This window comes from Aquila chrysaetos, chromosome Z, assembly GCF_900496995.4.
Source record: "Aquila chrysaetos chrysaetos chromosome Z, bAquChr1.4, whole genome shotgun sequence".
In the NCBI taxonomy this organism is placed as follows: Eukaryota; Metazoa; Chordata; class Aves; order Accipitriformes; family Accipitridae; genus Aquila; species Aquila chrysaetos.
This window is the reverse complement of record NC_044030.1, coordinates 41,523,056-41,543,896: the sequence shown is the minus strand read 5'-3', so window position 1 is coordinate 41,543,896 and position 20,841 is coordinate 41,523,056. Positions and strand designations below refer to the sequence as shown.

The following is a 20,841-nucleotide window of genomic DNA, read 5'->3' as shown; positions in this document are numbered from 1 at the left end:
ATGGACACATCAAGTTTAAAACAAAAAAACCCTGTAAATTTAGCTTCACACATAAAAAATAAAACTATGTAAAGAGAATTTTAAACACAGAATTGAGAAGCAGTATCTTTTATGTTTTCCCCTTATATCTGGGAAACATTTTAAAGCCAGCTTTTCCTATTCAGAAAGTTAATATGCTTCCTCATTATTCCTTAACTCACAAGTCAAATACAACATTCAGGTTTTTTGGATGCAACTTTAATGGCTTGACAACTTACAAATGCCACCAAAATCTGCATTTCCCATCCTGTCCACAGGATATGAGCCTATGTGAGATTTAAAATTGGATTAAAATTTTCATGAATGATAAGAACATTAATAATTGCATTGCATAACAATAAAACTTCTAAAATGACATTAAGTTCCAAGTGCTTCAATGCTCTGACCAATCATGAATTATAAGAATAATCTAAAAATCTCCAAATATAAACAAAACAATATCATAAAAGGGATCACTGCACTGTAATTATCCAGAATCTCCTGCGTGTTCACAAAAGCCTCCAGAACAGGCAACCATTAGCAACAGAATATTTGGTAGACTGTTTTTCTTTGTTTCCATTTTTTATGAGGCATATTTATTTAATAATTGTGCTTAGTTCTAATGAAGAACGGAAAACTTTTGTAACATAGAACAGCTTAAGTGAAAGTATAATGCATAACAGCTAATTCCCAGTTTCTATTTCTCATTACCAACTCAAGATAATGGCCTGTTCATGCTTACTCTGTAACAGCATTATTTTATACCTATTAATTATACCTATTGGTTTGGTTGCATAAGTCAAGTTCAACTTGGTCCTTCCTTAGAGGAAGCACTCATCTTTGTCATCCTCATGACAAATTTGACAAATTAAAAGCAAACTACTCCATAATAATGCCTTTCTAACAAAACACATCCAGATGGAACCAGAGAAAGGCCGCAATGTTATTCCCATTAGTTTAATCCCTAACAACATTTAAATTACCCTACTTTTCAAAAATGGTATGTGAGAGTGCATGTTTCTGAGTCTACGCATGTTTGGGTGAGGTACATACTGGTAATCACTTAATACAGAGGTTGCCATCTACTGGTATTTAGCGGTATAAATTTTTGCAGCTTGTTACGCTTGCTGGAAGTTGCTGTGCCAATGCACTGCAAAAGGCTTACTCTTCATAAGGTACCAGAACAACAAAATGGATGCTTTGTTGTACCCGACATTGTGGGGAGAGTCTCATGCCTACAGCAAATAAACTTTTGAAACCAGAAGCAGTGAAAAAGGTGACAGAATAAATTAAAACATGGGAGTAGCAAACCAAGTAATATGATGACAGACATACTAAAAACATTCTGGAATAGACAGATCACTTGTCCTTAAAAATACACTGTGTGACCATACATACATGTGTCACCATGAATAATAATGAGTAGCATAATAAGGTTTGCCTAGGGAATAACAGAGGAGCGGAAATACAAAAAAACTTGCACTGTTCAGAATACTATTTGCAATTTTATAACAGCGAGGGAAGGGGGCAGCTGGAGAAAAGAATAGTTGTTTCTTTTTTCATTCTTTTTTCTAAACCTATTTGCATGATAAGTCTTTCACTGTAACCACTTCAGAACCAAGAATGTTCGTGTATAGTGTTTAATACAACAGATCCTCAGATACAAAGCCCCTAAGTACTAAAAAAAATATAAATATGAAGAATTAGTCATTATCATAACAACAACTGAAAACACAGATCGAATTCTTCCACATCTCTGGAATAATTATGGGCAAGAAAGACAAAAGTCAGTTCAGCTGCATGCACTGTGCATACAGGAAAGAAGATCATTAAATAAGATTTCCTATTACCGAGTATCCTGAATTGTTGCCAAAAATTTCAGGAATCTTAACACAGAACTCTCACTAGTGCAAGCATCATTAAACAGCTAAGACTCAAAATAATGCCCCACAATCTGGGCAGCATTGAAGCTGGCTTCTAATCTAGAGATTACTATTAAAGGAAAATGTTCATCTTCCCTTAGAAGAGTATGTATTAGAATGCTGTGAAATGGAAAGCTGTGTACATAATAATATAAAACAAACATATGTGCACCTGTATGTAATATGAAGAATGCCATCTACCGGTATGCAAGAATATACACCACTGTTCCTAAGTCAGTAAATAGCTATCACAATAAGCAACAAAGTTGCCATTACTATGTACTGTGAACAACTGTGTCCAGTTCCAAACTTTTCCTCACATACTCAGCACACTGCATTTTAACAAATACATATAAGCCATATATCCTGCAAAATGAGCTTCCTCCCATAAAACAGACACAGGAAGAAAATATAATTTTCTTATTCTAAGGTCTTAAGACCTTACTGCAGCTTTTCAATACTTAAAAGGGGCTATCAAGAAAGATGGGGACAAACTCTTTAGTAGGGCCTGTAGCGATAGGACAAGGGGTAATGGTTTTAAACTAAAAGAGGGTAGATTCAGACTAGATATAAGGGAGAATTTTTTTACGATGAGGGTGGTGAAACACTGGAACATGTTGCCCAGAGAGGTGGTAGATGTCCCATCCCTGGAAACATTCAAGGCCAGGTTGGATGGGGCTTTGAGCAACCTGATCTAGTTGAAGATGTCCCTGCTCATTGCTGGGGGTTGGATTAGATGATCTTTAAAGGTCCCTTCCAACCCAAACTATTCTATGATTCTATAATGAGAATTATAGAGTCTACCTCCCTTTTTCATCTTCCATTTCACATAAAAGCTATTTTGAATACTTTATAATGATGAGAATCCCTGTATTTCTCAAAGATAATCTAGTCCCCCTCAGTGCCTTCGTGATTTACTGTGATGCCTTACTATCCTCATTGTGACAGAAATATTGAAAGTGCTCTGGTAACTCATTCCAAATGGAAGCCAAAATACATGAAAACACGCACACACACATACATTTCACACTTCCTGACCTTTCTAAACATGACTTCTTTCCAGTTTTTTTCTCAGCTGTTCTCCACAACTTTTCTGTAGTTCCATCAATGTCTACTTTCTAAATTTTCTTGTAATAATTCTATTTAAATTTCTATGAAACTTCCTCAGAATTAACTAAATAATCTCACAAAGTCCCAGTAAATCAATGAGCAGCTATTCCCTGGCTGACAAAAGAGAAGTCTACTTAAATCCTAAAATTCTAAGAAATTTCATTTTGCTGAACTCCTGTTTTTATAACAGCGTTGTTTTTCTTCTATTCCTGAATATTGTTGCCTAGCCAAAATAACTCAATGAATTAAACTATTAAGAATGACAAATATGGTAACACCTGATCAGACAGCTGGATGATCCAAGATATGAGCAAAGAAGCACTTGACATCTAAAGAGGAAAGGAAAACCAGACACAAGTGCAAGTTTATAGTGAGAGGTAACTAAGCATTTCAATGCAGGTGCATCTGTCCCAAGCAGTAAATCACAAGCTTTTCCACTTTGAACCATCACTGAGGGACTATCCTTTCAATGTTAATTCATTCAGTCTTAGATATATTGCTACACAGAAAGCAAAGGTCTTGAAAACCAATTTTGCTGAAAATTCTGGCACAGATTCAGAAGTAGGGGTGAAAGGTCAGTGCTTCATTAACTGAACCAACTCAAAATTGTAGTTTAATTAAAAAGTCAAGATGATCATAAAAAAAAACCAGGTTATCCGGAGAACATCACTAAAAATCTCATACATCCTGTGCTTAATTGGCAGTAAATTTCTTGATCTGGCCCATTTGAGGAGTAGCAATCCACTGCAAAACACTTCAGTACAACTTAATACCCCAGACAGAATTCCATCAAATTTAGTCCAAACAAATACAACTTCAAGGTACATCAAAAGGTTGGCATGTGGAGGACAGGTATATATGCCCTGCATTCTTCTGGAAAACAAGACTTCCATTCAGATGCTTTAATGTGTCATCCACGTGTAACAATACTAAAGGGAAAATCCCACACAGAAGGCCTTGACATTATGTTTTCAGATTTATAACTCAAATTTAAAAAAAACAAAACAAAACAAAACAACAAAAAACCTCCACAAAAGCCTTTTTACCAGAAACATTCGAACATTGCTGTACAAGCAGTGGTTCTACTAAACACGTACCATATTAAAATAATAGTTTTCAAGCATGTTTCCATGTTTGCTATTAAAAAAATAACAAGATGACATTGAAGTTCTGGTATAGCTCCTACTTCCCTAAAAAGCAGAGAAACTCCAGCAAGCAAAATTTGCAGTTTTACTGCAAACACTAAATTTGCCAAAATGGAAATCCTTTACCTGAAAAGACTATGTCTGCATTCTCAAAGAGGTACTCTCAAGTGGTGAACTTTGTTCATTGAGTGTTGACAGTATCCAAAAGAAATAATAATATGGTCTCTGATTTCCAGTGCTTATATTTGGAACCAAGTGGTGTGCACCACCTTTCCACAAACATTGCTTATCTCAGCAGAAAATTGACAAGTTAAACTCAAAGACAGGGAGGCAAGGACTGCAAACCATCATTCAAAACCATGATCTTACAGCAGAAACATCTTAGCAACATTCACAAATGATTACTAGATAAGTCAGAGTTTTAGAAGCTTTTTTTTTTTTTAAATCAATTTTAGTATTTTCATAGGAACATTATTTTTTACACAGTTCTGTTGAGGAATTAGAAACTCACTAACGAACGCAATAAAATGAAAACTTTCTGAATCAAAATTTTTACATTGATTTGGCATCGTACCATCCTCAGTTCAAAAATTACACAGAATAACACTGGTAAGAGAAAACACTTATGAAATCTTATGAAAGATAAAACACACAAGCTTCAGTAGGTATTTTTCGAAAAGATAACAAAAATAATTTTACAATTCCAGTGCCATTAAAAATTACTCTTACAAAGAACACCTATTACTTTTGTGGCCATTAATATAATGTAGCCTTGCACAGGATACAGATAACCAAAAGAACTACACATTTCCAGAAAGGAATATTTGGCCAAGCCCAAAAACCACCTCTAAAAACACGTGCCAAGGCTGATAGGCCTTTCACCCCTACGGTTAAGCTATTACATATACACTGTCTTGTTCCTTTGTATTCCTTTAAGGGTAAGTAAAGGATTGAAAAAATGTATCTTAAAAAAAAAAAAAAAAAGAATTAAAAAAAATTTTAAAATAAGGATTTTAACTGTTCCTGGTTTACCTGATTTGAAAATGGATGGGCTGTAACACTCTCAGAAGTATGTATGGCCTTCAAAAACTATGCAACAAAAGCAGTATTTGAAACAAATTTCAAAGACATAAAAAATTCATAATCACAGTTTATAAACTGAGAGCAGAGGAGGAGGTGTGACCAAGTTAGTAAAATGGAAATATACTTCAGAAAAGCTCTCTAGTTGCTGCAATGTGATGGTAAGGGTAACCCGCAGTGAAAGGCAGCTGTTCTAGCCCCACCAGACAGAAGCCCATGTTAGAACCACACTTAACTGCACAGCTCCAACTCTGCTTGAAGAAGGCCAGCTGGAGAAACTAAATCACTTTCTTAGAGATTGGTTTCGCCAGGTCATGACTGATTTCATCAGTGAGAAATCTGTGGCAGCATGTATCTGGGCTTCCTACACTGCATCTGGCTGTATAGAAGACCTATGGAACCTAGATTCCAGCATTTACATTCAGAATAATTAAAAAAAAAAAGAAAATTCTACCATTTTAATCAAAATCTAATCCTAAAAACACTGAAGTCTACATTGCACGTTTTAATTAAAATCCAAGTCATTTCTTTGCACATTTTATTCTTTTAGAGGACTTACAGACCTAGACAATCTTGGTTTCTGAAACTTACTAATAATGTGGTTCAATGGGTAGCTACCCTTCTTGTCATTAAAAACAACACATTTTTTCTATGACAGTGGCACGAAAGTTAAAAAGTAAGCAAGTATCAAATACATTTTTTGCTGCTTTGAAAATGCAGTTTAGTAGCTGACAACAAAAGACTTAAGATCGCCTTCCTATCAATGACCTTCGTCAAAGATGCACTGAAAGGCCACAAAGTACTCTTTTGGAACTCACACTTGCAGTGACAAAAAGCAAGGTGTAATTTAATAGCCAATGTACATAGCTATAAAAACAAAGGAAAGAAGAATATTCACCACTAACTTGATGGTATTATTGTACAATCAGATATAACTTTACATTTTGGGAGGAAAATTTTCATGTAAGCCACATTTAAAACCAATAAAATTAGGAAGCAACCTTAAAAAGGTTTGTTGTTGTTGTTAAACAGTTAATAGTAAGCAGGTAAAGTTGTCTATTTCCATTACACACCCCTCCTCATTTTTTGGGTTTTTTTTGGGTAGAGTTTTTTTGGCTGGTTGGTTTGCTTTGCTTTTTTACATTTTCTTTCTTCTATGATGAACTAAATGTAAACCCACAGGTCCCAATTTATTCGATGCATGCTGGCATACACAGTGAACTACTTTACCTTTTTAAAAACTGAGTATTCCTCCTCAGTGTATGTTGAAATATTAAGTTAAGGAGATATAATTAACTCTCAGCTGCAGGGCCAAAGGATGAGGCTACTGGGAAGGTCACTTCCACAGAAGCTGAACAGCAGTTCCTATATGTAAACCCCTTTTCCATGACTCCTGTGTCAGTGTGTATGGACTGACACAGAGCCCCGTTCTGTGTGGTCATGGATGGCTTTCCATCCATACCCTCTAGGTAGAGCTTAAATACCTTGGGTAATCTACCATTTCATTCCAAGTACAGGCAAGTTTTCTGTAATACTAAAAACCTTTTAAGGAGCATTCAAATTTCACACCTTTATTTAGAATTAATTTCTGGATTTCAATTCCCTTTACTATCATGTAGCCACAAAACTACCTTCCTCTGCACCCCCAAGAATTTGTTTCAACTATATATTTTAGACTTTTGGCCATTTTTTCCATAGTGTACCACAGTGTATTTGGCGTCTTTTCCACCAGACAGTGAATATCCCTGCTGTAAAGAGCTCCCACCACATTATAAACAAGGCTGAGGTCAGATCAAACCACTGCAGAGGCTGGTCATCCGGTCAGTATGAAAACAGCTGATGTAAACCTCAAATTACGGCTCTCATCGCAAATGTGTCTTGATCCCTTTCTGTGACAATGTTTTGAGACACATATAATATGGAAAATAAAGCAGTTCAGGAGGAAACAATGTTAAGTATGCACTAGGTGTGTCAACTTACTGTATGGGTTTTTTTTTTAAATATAAATCATTATCACACATGGCAAAAGAAAGCCTTCAAGAGTAGCAAAATATCTAACTTGGGTTCTTCTGTACAGACAAGCGTGATATCACAGTTGCTGGTGACTGCAATTACAATGATGATTAGGAAAAGGAGATAATACCACTTTTTTCAAAAAGCTTTGTGATGATGCACACTGGATAGTAAGAAACCGAGAAGAAATTCTAACAACTATAGAAAACAATTTAATAATACCCTTTCTTTTAATCTCAACTTCTGTATCCTTATGCTGTACATTTTACAACCTCCCTTACTTATCCTTTTTTTTTTAATTAGAAGTTTTCCAAGAGCTCTTTCTTTCCCTCCCATCAAAATAGGAACATATTACATTTCAGATCATATTATGCTACACACACATTAAGCAACTAGGGAGGTGCTGAACGATAAAAATAGCTAGTAAGAAATGTTTGTGCTTTGAACTCCTCCATGCCCTCTTCGGTATCACTTTTAGGTTAACTCTTGACCCATCAAGTCACAATGACTATTAGGGTTGATTCACACACACAGAGTGGGTGGAAAAATTCCTGCAGACTACAATGAGGCTTGAATCAAATGCTTACATGTTAGCCCCAACCTAAGGCAGCTTCACGTGGCAGTGCTGCCAAAAGCAGCAGTCCCACCTTCATCCATCCCCAACTGTTTGTTCTTGTTTACTTGATACTTTTTCTTATATCAGCAACACCATCAGTTCAGTTACATCAATCAGATAAGGCAACTGATCTAGATTAAAACAAATGGGGTTTTCCCTCCCAGAAACGGAAGCTATCTGTAGAACATTGGGTACAACTCTTCCTCACCACTTAACATCATTAATGAATATGCTGCTGCTTATAGCAAATAAAATGACAAATTTTGCCCTGTTTGATAACTAAATGCATGCTATTGTGCATCTCCTATGTCATTATGAAGAATATATCCAACCAGCAAGACTACATTAGAAAAGGCAGAAATTTTTTTGCATCACTACACTTTGGTATTCAAGCATTGCCACACTGTGAATTCCAAGTATACTAACCTCAGGAAAAGCCTCTTGAAAAAGGTTAAAGACAGAAAGAAAATAAGGGTGATTTATTTAGTATTAAGTTGTTGAGAATTTCATGGCGTGTGGTACAACCCACCAAATAGGTACATACAGGCACCTAAGGGCATCTAAAATTTTGTGAGAAATTCCTGTTGAGATTACTCCATCTAAATCAAAATACTACACAGTTAAATAGTTATTTACCAAGACAAACATCTGCAGTACCATTACCTATTTTATAATAATTTGTACATCCTAGTATTACATGCATAGCTAGATAAACTGACATGTACAAAGTCAACTAGTAAGAAAGAAATGAACTACTTAGAGAAGCCTAAGAGTATCTTCATCTTTAGCAGACACATACATAAATACTGATCCGGCTGCTACATTCTCACTAGTTGTGAGGACTATAAGATATAAAAAAAATACATTAGCAACTCCATTAATATTTTTAACCATATTTTGATATGGACCATGGAGAATGCAAGGACATAAAACCAACAACACTGTACCCTCAAATTGCTGTTCAGCAATGCAAAGCATTAAGCATCAATGTGCTGCAAGTTATTCACATGCTGATGTGCTTTGCTAGTTCAGTGTGGAAATATATAAAATATGAACAGATGTGCCATGCAAAACCCTAAATTTGGGATTAAAGTTAAGGACTCATTATTCCTTAAGTCACTAAATATAAATCTGCACATGCACTACCCCTCCCCTCTGATGGCCTTTGAAGAAAGTTTGGATACAATTAAATTCTTCACAGGCAGGAGATTAAACAAAAACAAAAAAGAATAAAATTAAAGAGCAAATATAAGCTGTTTTCAAAACAAACTATGGCATTTCTCCAGGTTATTTACTTTATCCTAATTGAAAGGTTCTTTTTTTTTTTTCTAGTAACGCTTCCCTTCTGATTTGTGGTCATTGCTCACTATTCACAGTTACTAGACTTGGTGAATCTACTAGGTTAAAAGCCATCAAAACTACCCACTTTAAAATGCCACATCTTTTCAATATTTAAAATGGCAGACTAGCACTGACTGTTATAATTAGAGTGATATATACATCAACACAATATTTATGCAAGTTGTGTTTGGAGCAGTTTCTTAAATGACAGTGTCTCTATGTTATAGATGTAGCACCTTTAAATAATCAATTTAATTCAAAGCAGTGCTTGGAAGGATCCATTCACTTACCCGTATCCAGCTGTTGGCCTTCAATTCCACAGGGTTCTGTGGTTCACTGCTGTATAGACAACATAAGCACCACATCAGAGTCTTCTGGCTTTCATCTGCAGGAAAAAAAGCAAATACGGATACATTTAGAGAAAAAAAAAGAAAAATCAAAACATAGACAGAATTACATACAACAATCTCTATTCATCCTCAAAACTAAAGCCCTAAATATCAGTCTCAACTCATAATGCTTCTATTCTACCAGATTCACACCACACGTTTAATGTTATTCAAATGTAGTTCTTGTGTAATCATTGCCTTCAATAGCAGTTTAAAAGGTATCAAAGAGTTCAAAATCCATACAATATTTAGATGGTCTGAAGAAACATGCATGACCTAGTGATTCATTTCCATAAATAACACTTGAAGCTATCATCAGGAACTTTAAATTCAGTGTCTAAATAATATCAATAATAAACAACAATCAACAGTAGTAAAATAGTTATTACATTGTGTCCAAAGCTTGCACAACTAAAGAATGCTCACTTCTGAAAAAGTTAAGTTTGTGAAGTATGAAATCATTCTTAACAAGAATGTAAAACATCAAGTTTTCTGTACATTTCTGCAGACAGCAGAATAGCTAAATGCTGATGGAAAAAAAATCCTATTGAGATTTTCTGTTCAGGATCAGATCGGGGTTTACTTAATTCTAACTCACTGTTGGAAATTAGTTGCCTTCTCTAAAAACCTACTATACTGAGCAATACTGTCACTGCTCAGATGCACAGATATTATTACAGAGGAGCTGATTATTTGGAGTAAGCAGCTGAAGAGCCATTTAACTCATGATTATTTCCCACAACTTTGTTTTCAATAGACTTTTTTTTTTTAATGTTCTTTGGCAGATACGAAGTGTCTCTACACTGAATTTCATCCCAGAATAAAGTTGCACGGTTGTAAAAAAAAATGATGAAAACTGGATGTAGTATTGCAGCTCTGATATAATACTTAGTAAGTAAAAATAATACAAACATGTAATACCACATGAGTTTTAGAAATTATATTAGGAGACAATTTGATTATCAAGCTCAACAAGTGATTTCTTTTGTTTTCTGTGTATTTGTTATACAGGATGTAATAAACAATATTATTTAGAAGTGCTTTGTTGGCAAAGCCTGAAGAAAAAACAAAAGCTCCATTAAGTAATGCCTGTATTTTCACCAGGTGATCAGAGAAGTTAATATTGATTTAAACCAGTATTCCTCAATAAATGTCCAACAAGCCTGTAGGCCATTACTGGCCTCCCACTGACTAACATCTCTGCACAGAAATGGTTTCTCAAACGTAAGCATTTAACTGACTACAATTTGGGGTATTCTGCCATTGTGTGTTTGGGGATTATTTTTTTTAATATGGATTTTTACAAGAGTAATCATTTCCTAGGTTGTTTAATATTGGAGTTAAAGGAGACGTCTTGCATACTGCTCAGCAGATATTCAAAGTATCATTATACTTTGATTGTAACTACATCCAACTAGCATTCAGACATAAGCACTAAGAGGCAACTCTATCTTCTTAAAAAAACATTTCACCTAAACTCTGATATGAAATTGTATGGGAGGAAAAAGAAACAAATACTGTTTTCTTTGTTTAAACGACTAAATGATAGCCATTTGCTTCCTGGAAAATGAAGATTTTAAACATTATTAATTACTAGTACTAAAATTTAGTCTGTTTATAAAGTCTGGCTTTTTAGATAATTGTCAATTATATGAATTATATTTTAAAAACATCAAACTATACAGAAAGAGATGGGGCAGGAGGGGGGGTGTGAAACCAAATCCAAGTCGCCTATCCCGAAGTATACATAGTTTAAGTGTTCCTTCTCTTGACTCATCCTATTTGTATCCAGTATGCCTACCCAGTATGCCATTAAGTCATTTTATTTAAGTTATGGTTTTCTTTTGACCTAAAAAAAATAAAGGAAAGAGGTGAAAAAAATGCATGTTACTGCTTAATTAGACTTCTGGGTGAGAAGACTTTTTGCTACACGTGATGACTTGCTGCATACTATTAAGTGAATTGCATATATTGTTGCCTGTCAAAAATGTAAATCAGTATGATGAAAGCTAAAATGATAAAAATAAAGCTTAGATAAATGATATATTGGTGTACTTTGAAAGCATAATGAGTTTACACAGATTTAGCTAGATACATTCAAATTTCAACCTATGTGAAACCAACTTATATTGGTGTCATAGCTATGCCAACAGTTCCCTAAAAATAAGAGACTTGTACAGCGTCACAGTTTTCCCAGTCAAAACTACTTTTTGGCTACAATCAAAACCAAAGTAGCCTCCCATAGATCTGTGAAAAGTAGGAAAGGGACCATACTGTCATCTTGCTGAAGTACCCAATGACACTCTGAGGATCACCCTCAGGTTCACTGGTTTTTTTTCACAACTGCTTTGGATCTGGGGATGAAAGATGGGAAGAGTAAGAATAAGGTGGGACAGATCTTAAAAATAATTATGGCAGATGCAAAAGATAATAACATCAAAAGACCAAACACAGAGCCACAGAAAACCTACGTGGTGGGTTTTTTTCCTCCCATTTTTCTAGTAACTGTGATCCCATGGAAAACATACCATCATGGTATGCACTGAAAACCATTCTCAGGATAGGAACAAAGGCATTCGATCTTATTATGGCATGAAAGAATGCTCACTACCCAAATAAATACCCAACTAATACATCCAGAGGAACAAAAGTAGTAACTCAAAGGTGGAAATTATATCCCCCCAAAGGTCACCAACTATCTACTGGACTTCTTAAGTAGGTTAATGTTGTAACTCCAACTAAAGGAATGAAAATTTTCTGTAGGAAATTTAAGACAGCGTGGAAGCTGTTTTGCTAAAAATAAAAAAACAACAACAAACAAACAAAAGCCCAAACCTTTATGATGAATCAGATTGCATTTATTCCCTGCCAGTCTCACATCAAAAATAAATAAATTAAAAAAAAAAAGAAAGAAAAAAAAAAGGCAATGTTTTTCTCATAACACAGTGTGGTCTCAATCATCCTATGATACAGTTAGTTTATAAATACCCCGTCATGAACGGGGCCAGATGCAAGGAACTAATAAGAAAACCCTAATCTTACAGCCAGAAATATTCTCTTTAGAGCTTGTTGTAAAATTTTATTGAAATATATCAGAAAATGTTGATTAGCTAAGCTGAACTTTCTGTGGAAATGAATGCATACATAAGCATGCACACTCACACACATATACTGACATACAGAGCCACCAAGAAATACCCTAGCATTTATAGTGTTAGTTTGGGATTCAAGACATTTAGGCTCAAAACTCAAACCAGGAGGGTCCTACTGAGAAGATAATCCCCCAGCCCACAGAAAAAACATTGGAATTCCTCACCAAGACTGAATTCCTCATGTATCCCTTGTGATTTAGGACCACAAGTACAGCCATGAGATTTTCTTCGGTCGTGCTTCCTTCACATTAGCGTTCTAAATAAAGCTAACTTGGTCACCTCCTGCTCAGGAGTGTTTATGAGGAGATTATTTTCCCTTGGAGACCACACTTCCTGCACTGAGTGGTCAGCCATGTCAGCTTCCAGCACCAACAGACATTCATCTAAGGTGATAGGTATTGTGGTTTGGACATGATGCAGAAGTATAATGTTTTTCCTCCTCCATTCATTAGTATGAAAGACTGAATTGAACAAAATTAGTCCCTTCTACTGTGAGGGTGGCCTGGTCTCAGACATATGCCTGAATGAGCTATTTATCCAAATGAGAAATTACATGAAACCCACTTAAGAGTCAGCATCTGCTACAGCCAGCACTATCTTAAAGAATATCTTCAGAACTAGTGCCAAACAAAATGAAAATCTGCTGAATCTAAAACACCAGCAAGTCCAAAGAGTGCTCAGGTGGCTCAGAAAGAGGAAATGGTGGGAATGTATAAGCAGACATCTCCAGGTCTATTGATGTCAGAAAATCTCCTTGCCTCATCTTTAAGCATTAAAGTGAAGGATTCCATTTTGAGCAAATGAGGTTCTCTGAATTCGCTTGCCCGCAACTTTGAGACCAAAAAAAACCTGTAGTAAAACTGCGTTCTCTTGCAATCTTCAGAGTTAATGATCAACTTGCAGAAAAAGTGCTTTTCTTGCTTTACAAAATGCTGAGGGATCCCAAAGAGGAAAGAAGTAGAGGAAACCAAGAATGTATTGCTGTGATTGTTGTGAAAAGGAGTCAAAAGCAGAAACAGATGGCTTTCAACTTTGATGAAAAATATAGATGAAGCTACTTTCTATATGACAATATATTGTCAGCTCAGAAAAACTGATGGTGCAAAGGCTTGTATATTCCAAAAAAAAGTAGAAGAAAAGCATGTGCGTAATTGTAAACAACAGTTATGGAACGATAATTAAAAAGAGAACCTCTCCATTATAAAAATAAGTCTGTAAAGTATAAAAACCCTTTTCTCAAAAGGTGCCATAAAAGCACACGTTTGCTGCCCTCCGACAGCAGTCTATGTTTAAATCTATGGTTCCTTCTCAAATTTTCCTTTCAGAAGGGAAGTGCTGACATAACACACACCTAGCATGTGTTTTGCAGACAAGTTCATTCTGCCTGTGCTTGGAGCTGACTAGAAGATAAAGCCAAACCATAAGACATATCACTTTAGCCTAATGCTGTGCTTGACTTAAAAAGTCCTTCCAGGTGAACACAAAAATTGTCCTTTCCTGCATTTCCCCAAAAGGAAGCATAAAGGAAAAGAGACAAAATGTGACTTTTTTTTGTAGTTGTAGTAGTAGCAGAAGACTGGCAAAAGATTATTTTAAGGGGCTCACAGAGAAGCTCAAAATTAGTTTTCTGCTTAAAAGTAGATCCCAGTCATTTATCAACATATCAACATCTCACTTCCCGAAAAATGCACTGGAACTGCTGGTGAGGTAGTACAGGTAGGGTGTCCTCCCTCCCAACAGTTCTCCTGTCCCCAATTTCTTTTCTGTTCTTTATTCTCACCTACACACATGTATGCTACCAGTAAAAGGCTTTTGGCTTTTCATATGCTTTTTTTCCTATGTCACCACTTTACTGTTTTGCATTTGATTCTATGTGTATTTTCACTAGTTTGCAAGATGGGGAAAACACACATTCAGAATAAACTCAATAAAAACAAACACAATCAGAACTTGGTAGAGCTAATAAACACTAATAAAAAACCAAAGCAAGTATCAGAAAAATTAATTCTTCTATATTAGAGTATATAATACAGTATTCTGATGTATAACTGGAAGAAAATTCTGTGGAAAGTAATCTGATTTAAGAACCTAACAAAAATGTAATTAATATAACAAGAAAATAAGAACAGAAATCATGATGCACATAAACACTCACTGGGTTTAAAACCTACTGCTCTGAAGTCAAGATTCTGTAACTAATCCATGAAATTAATTAGCTCCAAAAGTAAATTTAAGATTTCTCAACACCACATATTTTTAATAACATGGCTAACCTTTTCATCTCAAAATTTTACTTAAGTAAAAAAGAATGCTGTGTTTTTATGGAAAAAAATCAAAGTATATAACAAGTTGTATTCTCCTAATTCCTACAGAATAAAGTTTATGGAACTGCTGCAGAAATACCATTACATGTTCTTACCATATCCTATAACAAAAGGATTCCAACAAAGCCTTCCTAGAAGCTGGCCAATTAAAGGGAACTGCTGGATTGCTACAATAGAATCCTGTTAAAACATAAAAACAAACAAAAAGATAATATACTGCACATCAAAAGTAGGTTAGGAGAACTGTTAATGATACAGATTGTTGTAAATAACAATCCCAATGGTTTTGCTGTGAAATGCTCTGGAAGCAAAACACCTGCGGGTATGTAATAAAAGCAGAACTTCCTGAAATTGGCTATAATGCTGTAATTCAAGTAAGCTAAAGCTTAAGTAATTAATTTCCTCACCTAATACTTAATTATGGTAGAAAATTTGTTAATTTGCCTCACATCCAATAATCAGAAAACAGTACTGGTAACCAAAATTTCATTATAATAAAAGCACAATTAAGCTGTGTTTTTGTTGATCCTCATTGCTCTAATATACTGTCTCACAGAGTTTCTGAAGAAATTAATACTTACTATGGCACAAAACTAAGTATCTTTCTCTTACTTTTGCTTGCTTTTTTTAAATTAACTTACGTAATGACTAGCCAGTAACAATCTGCAATTTAACTTTTAACCAAATAGAAAGCAGCTTCACTATAAAAGTAGTAGACAATGTAGTTTATATACAATCCTGTGTAGTCAGTCTTATTTTTCCATTTTTGTAGCTTTACTATCTAATAAATGAACACTTTTAAAAACTGTGCTGTGCTGAGGTAACATGCAAGTATCAGGAACAATAACCATCTCCTGCTGCTGCAATAAATTCCTTACATTTGCCTCACGTTTGGGGCTAGCCCTAGACTTTCTGGGGCCATATTCACAAGGTCCATTTCAGGCCAAGCCTCAGATTACTTGAAGTAGCAACACTTAAAATAGATTTTTTCCCCCTCTTAAAAAAAGACATATATAAATATGGGAAGAAACAGCACTCCCCCAAAATCTTTTATTTAAAAGTTAAATTCAGTTCAGAAAAAAACCCAACAACTCTGCAGTCTTCAGATAAGAATATTTAAAAAGAAGTACTTCCCTAAGAAGTCAGCCTCACGCCATAATGCAATATTTCTAAAGCTAATTATACGGAATACATATGCTGAAAAAGCCATGGTCAGAAAAACATATACACAACTAAACATATAAACAACTAAATTTACTTTTTAAAAAAAGCACTCTAGTGAGTGCAGATGGTAATTACTAAACAGAACAGCCGGCAGCATATGCCAATGATCTGACCATGCTGCTAGAATTCACTATGTGTGCTACAGCACTGGGGTTAACGTGTCAACAGACTCTCCAAGATTTAAAGGATCAGTTACAGTTTTGCATGTTAAGACCTTTAAATAATCCAATTTATGACCTGACAACCAGAATCAAATTCTTGTTTATTTTAAAGAGTTTTTTAAAGAGGCTAGAGCATTGGCTGGGAAATCTCACGTGACAACAACCAATCAAGAAGAAAAAGCTCCTTTCACAATAAATCAGGGAAACAGGAAGCACACTCTTGTTTGCATTACCTGTGACAGTTTCCCCAATTTGCCTCTCTGATCCAGCAATACATTAGGTCAATAACACAAACCTCTTTGCTACTGTTAGCTTCTGGTTTTGTCAAAACATGGTGCAGATTGTTTCCAAGGTTGCCTTCAAAATAGGTCAACTCTTCCTTTTAAAGCCACTTACCATATGTTTTAAAGTTTCATAAATCTGATGTAGAAACTCCTGGAGCTGGGGCAGGTGAAGGCACACATCCTTCTGGGATTCCAGCGTGGTGGCTTGACCCCATTCAATAGCTTTATCCAACCAATATTCAAAGTTCAGTTTGGGCACGGTAGTGCCCTGGGCCATTCCACAATCCTGAAACAAAGATTGTAACTCTGCATCAGGCAGCACTAAACACTGGCTTCAAACCAAGAATGAAAATGGGAAGAAGGATTTCTGTTAGCTTTTCTTGTGTTCACATGTGAAGGGGGGTGGTGAGGCGTGTCTGTGTTTACATCTCATAAGGGTGCCCATTTTATCTGTAGTAATAAGAGGGTAAATAATAACCCCATTGTGACAAAGTAGCAAAGAGGGCACAGTAATCAGTAAATTACCTTAGAATGTACCACCCATCTGTGTCTCAGGTTTTTATTATCTGAATTTGTCATCACCAATATTTCACTCAAAGAACATTGAATAATATAAGTGTGCATTTATTTAGAATGCTTTGCATGATGAAAAATTGAAAATGCCTGTTTCAAGATAAATGAAAGCATTAAAACAAGGCTCAATCAAAACAAAAGGGGTTAGGGGGCCTTTGCTTGTAATTTCTACATTTGTAATTGATCATTAGTTTTAAGCGCAAAAAGAGTATTCTTAAAGGAAACTAATAAAATTAGTATTTCAGCTCTGTTTTTCCTTGTATTATTATACAATGGAGAGGGAAAAAATATAACCACATGTAGCTTTACATATAACTCAGTTCTGAATAAAAGCTGTACCATCTATAATCTATATCCAATGGCATACTTTGCTGTAAAAACTGGGTCTTTGAGAGATGAACGTTATTGCCAAGCCAGAATGTTAAAAGCAAACCAAACTGCCCCTGTAAAAGACACCAAAAACAAATCCCCCACATTTTTTTCTGCTTTGCTATTATATTTTTCGTTGGCAGAAGGACAGACAATAGCACAGCAGGCACTACAACAACCTTTAAATCTCTCTGAAAGAAAGAAACACTTTATAGGCTGAAAGAGCAAACGAACTCTTGCAGCCATTCAATCATTGTTCTGTCAAGACTGTAAAGACAACTGTCAATTAACACAAATGTGGTGGCTGTTTTCAGAAATGAACTGTTGCCCACCTGGAGACAAATTCAGACACTCAGAGATGCAACAGAAATCAGTGAATATTTATCTTTGTAAGCTACAGACCAAAAAAAAACCCTGAACCCAAGCAGCAACCCTGTAAACCAAGCTTGCTTTACACAGCTAAGCCTTACAATCACATCACTTATATAGCATAGTAATCTGAGCCAGATAAAAATCTGAAGATCATTAATAAACTTGTTTAATTTCTATGAGTAATAAATAAATAAATACCCCACAGTGAATCACAACTATTATTTGACTTTGGATCCTGTCCAGCAAAAAAAAGTAAGGTAAAGCTGTTGGCTTGCCAGAGTTCCATGCGTATTTGCCTCAAACATGTTCAAAGTAATGTAAGCAAAGCCAATGTTTTTGTGTTCTTTATTACACTTCCGTTTCTACCTGTAGCTGTTGTTGTCAGCAGAACTCTTAACAGACCTATGCAGTGCCAAGATCTTACTGATCTTCTATGAGTATCAAAAACTGGCTAGGAGACTTCATCACCATAGCTTGCTGAAGTGACATAGGTCAAATAGCCAGCAGCAATTAGCCATCAAACACTCTTACCATCACAGTAACATAATAAAGACTTTAAGAACAAATTAAAGCCAGGAACTGAATTTACACATTTGAGTAAATTAATGAGCCTGTTTGATGTTCCCAGGTAAGATTAATCCCACCCCCCCAAAAAAAGTCCCCTAATGAAATGTCTCCTAAAACTTTAAGAAAGAGGGAAAAAAAGGGAAGGAGGGTGGGGGGGAAGAACCACCACAAACACTCCAGCATTTTGGGGCCAGTCACATGAGTTGACCACATATTATCAGAGGATCTGAGGTAAGCAAATCAAGCAGGCTTATCTCCTACACCAAGTACCTGTACGTACTATTCCAGTATGCAGAATGGCATGGCCATCACAGGGTGAGGATGGTCTTTTTCCAGAAGTCTGAAATCCCAGCTCCACAGTAAGAAAGGTGTTTTATCTCCCTTCTTAATTACAGCTAAATAAACTTGATTGCTGGTCCAGAGAGACTCCTTAGCAACTCCTTAGCTGGTCCAGAGCCATTGCCTTACAGAAAAAACTGTCAAAGACTGAGATGTACATTCTGTTTTAACTACAACCAAAAACAAAGTCAAAAAGGACAAAGACAGCACAGATCATAAGAGAAAGGCAATCTTAAAAGTATAAATATACTATATGCTGCTAACTGGAAGTGTGCATTTTTCACAGTTTCTGATAGTTCATTCCCTTAAGATATCTGTCCTGAGTATCTTGGATATGAGCAAAGTACTGTCCCATCAACAGACTTGTACTAGTCACATAAATAAACCTGTCTTCCCTTCACCAAGAAAACAAAGTAATTCCATGTTCAGTGCTATTCTAAATCCTCACCTGAAATGCAGTATATTTTCCACAGCTGTCTTGTTGTATGAAAGCATAAGCAAAGGACTTGCACCAAAAAACCCCCAGCTATATATTCTAGAGTTCAGAGCATACCTTCAGAAGGATCAATCCTGAACTTGCTCCTTTCACATCATTTTCTGATGAAACAGAAACTGAGTTGTTTCTAAAACAGAGTTCAGAAATTTTAGCTGCAGTCTAATGTTCATTCATGGACAAGTTTATGGGCAAAAATGGAGGAGTCAGTTTTCTGTTCCATTTCTAAAGTGGATTAAGGGACAAATAAATGTATTTTTCTGTGCAATTAACTTTCTGAAACTGCTTAAAAATACTGTAATACCAGAAATAAGGAGCAAGTGATCTATATGACTAAGAAAACAGGTAATCTGCAGAGTGTATCTGTAATAGACTGTGGTATACATACTGAAAAAAAAAGGGAAATAAATAAACCATTAAGACTGACATGACTAACAATCTTTGTTCACACTCTCTTTTGGGGCAGAAGACAAGGTTAAGCACTTCTGTAAAGCTTTATACAGAAGTACTCTTGTCAATTCAATGGTAGCAGAATCCCTTACAGCAACTAATAGGAACTGAATGTAGATTTTTCAAAAATTATCATCTCAAAAATCCTTTAAGTGCTAAAAATATTGCTATTATCTGTTTTGGGATACAACCAATTCACATTCTTATAAAACTCATCCTGAGATCTACAGAAGAGTACATTAAAGTGACATTTCCAAGAATTGCTGCGTTGTTCATATAGGCCATTGGCTTTTATTTAGCATTTAGTATGGGCTTCAATTCATCCTTGATCAAGAACATGCTTAATTTAATATTCAGTAATATTTTGCTGCATCACAACACTGTTTATGCCACACTAAAAGAAAACCAGAAAAAAGAACTACCCCAAGCACCTGTTCTATTTGCAATAGCATGATTTTTAAGCTGTACTTATGTATGTGCTTTCTTTAGAAGCCTCCAGTGACATAGTTATTTTACTGATTGTTTAACTATAGCATCTAGTCCTGAAAAAAGCAATTTTATTAATATAGCTTACTCTTCATCTCAACATTACTGGAAAGCATACAGTAAAATTACTGAATGTATAAATAACACAATTAAAAAGAAAACATAACATACCAAACCTGACATACAGATTGCATCTGAAAAATGGTCACAGGATATATAGTTTATTAACAAGATAAATATAAAACTATTAGTTAATTAAATGTAATTTAAACATTCAGATCCCGGTAAGATACAGAACATATTCAAAGACCTACAGAAATTATAGATAATAAAGACTTGATTAATAATTTGACTTGTCATACTGTCAAGTATATTCCTAAAGTCTCTTTCAGGTTCAAGAACTCTGTCTTCAT

The 20,841-nt window shown here is 35.3% G+C and overlaps 1 protein-coding gene across 3 annotated transcripts in view; it reads right to left on the bottom strand.

Moving 5' to 3' along the window:
* FANCC (FA complementation group C) overlaps positions 1 to 20,841 on the bottom strand; it is an 86,942-nt gene that overhangs the window by 53,043 nt on the left and 13,058 nt on the right. For 2 of the 3 annotated variants that reach the window (XM_041120730.1, XM_030003324.2), the window contains 3 exons: positions 16,892 to 17,065; positions 15,206 to 15,290; positions 9,536 to 9,630 (listed from right to left, as the gene is read on the bottom strand). In XM_041120730.1, the coding sequence (XP_040976664.1) occupies positions 9,536 to 9,630; positions 15,206 to 15,290; positions 16,892 to 17,056 (345 nt within the window). In that variant the 5' untranslated portion in view covers positions 17,057 to 17,065. Of the gene's footprint in view, positions 1 to 9,535; positions 9,631 to 15,205; positions 15,291 to 16,891; positions 17,066 to 20,841 lie in introns of those variants that run through there. The other variant, XM_041120731.1, reaches the window with a different exon arrangement.